General features: G+C 38.7%; 1 protein-coding gene across 1 annotated transcript; it reads left to right on the top strand.

Annotated features, from left to right (window-relative positions):
* Nucleotides 1-266: 266 nt before the first annotated feature.
* On the top strand, nt 267-3153 carry kcnf1b (potassium voltage-gated channel, subfamily F, member 1b). The gene has a single exon (XM_006626046.3). The coding sequence runs from the start codon at nt 589-591 to the stop codon at nt 2023-2025; it is 1437 nt and encodes a 478-aa protein (XP_006626109.2). The 5' UTR covers nt 267-588; the 3' UTR covers nt 2026-3153.
* Nucleotides 3154-7158: the final 4005 nt, after the last annotated feature.

The raw sequence follows: 7158 nt of genomic DNA, 5'->3' as shown, positions 1-7158 counted from the left end.
CATTATGCTTTATTTGATTTTATTTGAAATATTTTGTTAAGCGCACTTTTTGAAATGCTGTCATGATCAGCAAAAAAAAAATGTACTAGATTTAATATGCAGCTACCCATTAGAGAATAAACGCTTTCCCATTTCGCCAAGACCTGTCGATTACTTCACTTTTCATTAATTGTTTTCAGGATTTATGGCTGTGACGCGCGAGCTGCACACCTCGATAAATACCCCAACCAGCGAAGGAAACTCCACTTTCGGCACTTAGTGTGCTCTGTGTATAAAACAAGCCAAAGGAAGGGAGACCTGTTATTTTTCACGGTCGCTTTCCATAAAGATGTTCTGTACGCCCTGTGCGCGCCACTGTTGCGCTTTTCTTCAAGTGCTTAACTAATCGCTGTTATCTGTGCGCGTTTTCTTTCACCAAACGCTTGATTTCTGCAGCACTGCTTCGGACCTTTATTTTGGATTCCTGTAGCGCAGTTCGGAACACTTGGAGGACTTTTTTATTATTATTTCAGCACATGAGAAGGTGACCCCACATTTAAAACACTGGCAATGTTTTGAAAGTCTGCTCGACCACATTGAGAAGGAAAGATGTGGGGGATGCCCAAAATGAGATATGCTGACTGTAATGGTTCGGAAACGAGTGAGGAGACAGAAATCATTGTTAACATCGGGGGAGTACGGCAAGTTCTCTATGGGGATGTTCTTAATCGCTACCCGGGGACCAGGCTAGCGGAACTGGTGAACTGCTCCTCTGGGGGTTATGATGCTATTTTCTCCTTGTGCGATGACTACGACCCAGGTAAAGGGGAATTTTATTTTGACCGGGACCCGGACGCTTTCAAATGTATCATAGACGTTTATTATTTTGGGGAAATCCATATGAAAAAGGGAATTTGTCCCATCTGCTTCCTAAACGAAATGGAGTTTTGGAAAATCGACCCAAGCTTCCTGGATGAGTGCTGTAAAAGCAATTTGAGTGAGAAAAGGGAAGAACTGGAAGAAATTGCTGGCAGAGTTAAATTGATACTGGACGATTTGGAAGGGGATCCCTCCGCTACCCGCTGGCAAAAGTGCCAAAAGTTTCTGTGGAAATTCATGGAGAAGCCGGAGTCCTCCTTGCCAGCGCGCGTGATTGCTATCGTGTCTTTCTTTTTCATCTTGATTTCCTCAGTGGTCATGTGTATGGGGACCATCCCGGACTTGCAAATCGAAGACGCGGAGGGCAACCATGTGGAACACCCCACTTTAGACTCCATCGAGACCGCCTGCATAGGGTGGTTCACCATTGAATATATTCTCCGCTTAATATCATCGCCAAATAAGCTGCACTTCGCCCTGTCGTTCATGAACATTGTTGACTTTCTAGCCATCATGCCGTTCTACGTCAGTTTAACCCTAACCCACCTTGGAAACAAGATGATGGAACTGACCAACGTTCAGCAAGCTGTACAGGCTCTCCGCATCATGAGGATCGCCCGCATTTTTAAACTAGCACGGCACTCTTCTGGACTCCAAACCCTCACCTACGCCCTGAAACGGAGCTTTAAAGAGCTGGGTCTGCTGCTGATGTACCTGGCAGTGGGGATCTTCGTCTTCTCAGCCCTGGGGTATACCATGGAACAGAGTCACCCCGAGACGCTTTTCAAGAGCATCCCGCAGTCTTTCTGGTGGGCCATAATTACCATGACCACTGTGGGCTACGGTGACATCTACCCTAAGACCACCCTGGGCAGATGCAATGCCGCCATAAGTTTCCTGTGTGGGGTGATCGCAATCGCGTTGCCCATTCACCCCATTATAAATAACTTTGTCATCTACTATAACAAACAGAGAGTGCTGGAGACCGCGGCCAAGCATGAGCTCGACCTCATGGAGCTACACGCTGGCAAGGCTACCAGGGAAACCGGGAAACCGAGCAGTACCACTGCGTCGCTGGAGAGCAACCTGAAAATGTCACATAGCGACACTTACATCCCGCTGTTATCAGACTCGAACTATAGGACAAGACTCCAAAGCTGTAAATAACTGGCTTTAAGATTTTCGATTTGTTTTTCAAAGACCGGGACGTCTTGTGCAATGTAAGGGTTCAAACGGCGATGGAATTTAGGCGCTTAGGACTGAAATACACTCATCTTAAAAGAACATGGAAAACAGTGCGCATAGCTATTCCAAAATAAGATTTTCTGTCATGATGTGTGTTTTTTGAGCAGTTATGCATTTTGCATGAATATCTACGTAGTGTACAATTCGTAGGATATTTATCGAAATAATATAATGAAACGTATCAGAATCGATTTTCGTAAATGGGAATGCATTAAAAATAAAAGGAAACGTAGTTTAACAAACAGCAGTATCATGCTTACCAAAGGTTACAATCTTTTCGCAAAACTGTAAAGTTCTGTGTAGTGTCCTTTTCCTAGAACTGGATTTTTTTATTTTATCTCCTCTTTGCCGTGTTTAAATACAGTACGTCCGACGGGAGATGTTCACATTTATCTTTCATTTTTAACCCTACGTAGTAGCAATACCCGAATTACTAAAAAATATCCATGACTAATAATAACCGCTGTCGTAGCCTGTACTTTGTTAATATGGATAATACTCGAATTAATTATAGAGGACTAAATTCAAACTGTATTTTTCACCACTTCATGTTACATTGGAAATATGATTACAGTACATCTTGGTCTACTGGTTGGAGCAGCATTTTGTAAGACTGTGAATAGATCTCTGAATGGTGATACTATAGTTATTTGAAAACAAATTGATTTATTTCAGTTAACGCTAAACTGTATCGCCGTCCGATGCGTGTTTCTCATTTAACACGGTATTGTAATTTTATTTATGGACTGTCATATTTATAATTTTAACTTTTAGCTCCAAATTACTGTATCACCCAATCTGCATTATTCTCTCGTGCGTTACCTTCTGTGTTAAGTATATCTTCTTATATCGCATGTCTTAGTTCGATTGCAAGACAAAAGAAATGAAAAGGTTGAAGAACCCCTTTAAAAGTGGAATTCAAATGTTAGTAGGTTATGTGAAACACGTACAAAGATGGTTTGACACTGCAGAAGTAAATCTCATGTTCTTAAATTGTAACGTTTTCTTGTAAGTATTGAGAAAGATTAAATCATTTATTCTATACATTAAGATAGACACGTATCTTCTTTTTTAACAAATGAAAACGTAAGAATAAATGTACTCGTTTTCAGATTTCTGCTCCTATACAAACAGAAGACTGAAACTTAAAACACGTATTTTCTATCACTACAAGTACGTATCCCCAATGTTCCACTTTTATCAGCAATTTGAGACCTTTCAGGTGTATTCCATGATCATGGCGATTGAAAACTCACAATACGCCTGTTTTGAATCGAACATAAATAAGCCTATGAATAGGGAGTAAGAGTGTTTCATTTGAAAAATTATTATAACGAATTTGCTCAGATATTGTGCATCACTAAATATATAGTTTATCATACAGTATATATCCACGTTATTCTTAGTTTAAGTAGAAGCGACTTTGTTTTTATTATAAACATCATCACATGACTTCAATAAATCTAAAAGTATAAAAAGAAAAAGTAAAAAGATTTAAACCGACAGTCGTTACTTGTACTATACTGTAGTTAACATGCGTGTTAGATTGAAAGTATTTCCTTTTGAAAAATGTGAAAAAATATTATAGACATTATAAAAATAATACAGATGCTAGAATTTGTGAGAGGTGCAAAGTTAAGGTATTCTAAATATTTGAACTGATATTTTAATAAAACATTAAAAGAGAAAAATCAGATTTACAGAACGTCTTGGTTTCTTAACGTCTTGTTTTGATTAAAAAAAGAAACGCCTGTGTTTCATTATACCAAAAATAAATACCATAAATGTCACAAACAGAATAAAGACGGAATGGATTCCTTGCATGTGAGGAATTTGTTGCACTGAGCTGATGGTCTCATGCAGCAGTTTGTTGAGGGATCCCAGGTAGGCATTATAGAAATATTGCTGTAATGCATGGATCATTTCTTTCTGACAACCACAGCTTTTTGAATAAGCATGCCTTTGGTGCTAAATGATGTCAGCCAAGGACTCAAGACCTGCAGGACAGTTTTTAAAAGGCAAAATAACAACATAACAAGGTGATTCCTAAAAGCTCATCTGGGTTTATATAAAGCGTAGGTTTGTCCCATTGTCCCATTGATTCATAAAAGCCACATATAGCGATTCCAATAAATTTATCAGTCTATACAAATCTTTTTGACACATACTTTACATTTAATTTCAGGACAAGTCATACAAATTAACCCTCTCTTCTAACTAATTTTGCTACAGTATCTGCCGGACATATTTAATGCAAGGCTGTCCTGTGCTGTCTGAACTACCCAGCCTAAGTCCAGTATACAGTATCTACCGTAGTTAGTTTCTTTCGTACAAGCTGCCTTTCTTCTGATTTCCCCATTAGTCTCCTGCCTCACTGTGTTTACCCTCTGAAAGCCACCAGCTAGATAGATAGCCAGATAGAGAAAGATTAAGAACATACAGCTCCTGACAAAGGGTATTACTTTCATGTTGTTGTGAACTGAAAAACAAAACAAAACACTTTAGTTTTACATTTCTTTTGGAGATGGGCAATTAACTTGTATATGTTTCTTAACTAGATGATATTTTAATTAATATTGACAGACATTCCCTTATTTCTACTATATCACCACTATATTACCCCATATTACTACTACTATGAATACTAAGAGTGATATATTATTTTTATTTTACTGATATGAGCATTTAGCTACCAAGGTTGGACAACTGAAAGAATGATATTACAAAATACATGAGGGCATCATCCCTAGGCCATAAAACCGTTTTAATTTGCTGTTTAACAATCTGAAGCCTATCAATAGGTTGTTTTAGGCTTTGCTCTACAGTAAGAGTTATGGACTGGATCCATTAATATTCTTCACCTGCTGTTAGGCAAAAACAAAAATGGCCATACAATTACTTTCCTTCTTATCAAAACAATTTTTTGGGATGAATACATCTGATAATAATAATAACATCACTTTATTAACCCTTTACAATTTCTTGCATTAGGAATTATCTTTTCAAATACCCCAGCTTGCTCTCCATGAGACACACAGATAGGGAGAGAAGCTTGTGGTCAGAGCGCAGGGTCTGCCATTGTACGGTACCCCTAGAGCAGTTGGGGTTAAGGGCCTTGCTTAGGAGCCCAACAGAGTAGGATTCCTCTGCCAGCTGTGGGATTTGAACCAGCAACCTTCCAGCCACAGGCCTAGAGCCACCACTCTGCCCAGTATGATGTCATACTGGAGTGTTTAGTGGAGCTTTTAAGGTAACTTTTTTTGCCAGCCTGGATGGAGATTGCAGTATGCTACTAATGAATACAAAGCGCTGGCAGGCCCAAAGTGAATGTGATAAACGTATCCCCAGGATTTAATGTGTACCCATTTGTATTTCTGTTATTTTCAGCCATTAACATGTGGGCAGGCAGATTAATAGCAGGTCTACAGCAGCTTGTTTTTCTGTCCACCCACACATGCCCAGCCATATCTCTGTTTCAGCCAAGCAGCAGGCACTTTTTCATCCTCCTAGACCAGACCTGTCATTCCTTTTGTGGAGATCCACAGTGCCCATTGACAGGTCAAATATTTCGGATGGTTGCATTGCTAGAGATATACACCTGCTTGGTGCATTGTGTTAAAATATAGCTATAGGTCAAATTGTGTGTGTGAAATTGCTACAGTATCTCTTTTCTCCTGCCAGGCCATCCTTTTCTTCAATAAGTAGGAGACAATGAACGTAATTCATTGCTAACCAAAAATACAAGGGTGAGAGATAGAATAAAAAGCTTTAATTATTTTTGAAGTCTCTCTGTGTTACTAATTAGCGGTGAAATATTTTATTTTCAGATTACTATTGTGGTTTACCAAAAGTTTAAAAAAGCAGCAGAAGGGATAGGATTGGTTATTGGAAATGAAAAAAATAAATAAAAAAGTGACATTTCAGTGAAATGCCTAGCGAAAGTATTCGAGTCCTTGCTCAGTTTTCACATTTTATTGCTTTAAAGCTTGCTGTCATGATACTTTAAAGTAGCAATTAATATTTGTAATATACACAACCTACACTACCTACTCCACACATTCAAAGTGACAAACAACAAAAAAGAAATAGATAACTAATATGAAAGAAAAATGTAAAAGACAAGATAGTATCATTTTTCAAACCCTTTGCTATGGTGAACCTAAATTAATTGAGGTGCCCAAAATAACCTTAGAAAGATATACAATTGGTTAAATGTTCCTTGTCTGTGTGCAAAAACTAGTGATTCACATGATTTCAGAGTAAATACAAATGTGTCTGTGTAAGATACTTCAGTCAGGTAGTGAATTTCAAAGATGGAACCATGAAGACCATGGAGAATTCAATGGATAAAGTTTTAAAAGACAGGCGATTAGGGAAGGTTTAAAAAAGACACTGAATATCCCTTTGAGCATGGTGAAGGTGGTCGTTAAGACACTGCCTAGATTAAGCTATCCTTCCAAACTGAACAGCTGACAATTAGGAAGCTGATTTGAAATGCCAACATGAGGCCAACAGCAACAGTCTGAAAAAGCTACAGAGTTCAATGGCTGAAATCACCAGGTCTCTTGTGCAGAGCAGATGAAGTGGAGCACAATAAAAGGACAGCAAACTAAAGCAATTATTATTATTATAACCACAGTGGGTATACATGGATAAAGGAGTGTGTTCCCCTTTAAGAAATTCCCCCCAGTTGCCTACCTGCCTATCTGTCACACATGGAGCAGTACTTTTTAATGGCTTGACTTTCTGACTGTTGTTAGTATGTCATTTATTTGCATAGGAACCTTGATTCTGGGTAGATGGGCCCACACAAGGCAGCAGGCAGCTGAGCATCTTAGTTGAAGAACAGAATGAACATAAGAAAGGTTATAAATGAAAGGAGGCCATTGGCTGATCTAATATATTCAATTGCTAGTAGCTGTGTGATTCTAGGATCTGATCCAGTTGCCTCTTGAAAGAAAGAAGCCTGGGAATCGGCTTTGGCAATATGCTAGATAGTTCCACAATCTTTATTGTGAAGAAATACCTTCTCCTCTCCATTTTAAATGCACTTCC

Source organism: Lepisosteus oculatus, chromosome 2, assembly GCF_040954835.1.
Source record: "Lepisosteus oculatus isolate fLepOcu1 chromosome 2, fLepOcu1.hap2, whole genome shotgun sequence".
Taxonomy (NCBI): Eukaryota; Metazoa; Chordata; class Actinopteri; order Semionotiformes; family Lepisosteidae; genus Lepisosteus; species Lepisosteus oculatus.
The sequence above is the reverse complement of the archived record's forward strand: the minus strand, read 5'-3'. Positions and strand labels throughout refer to the sequence as shown.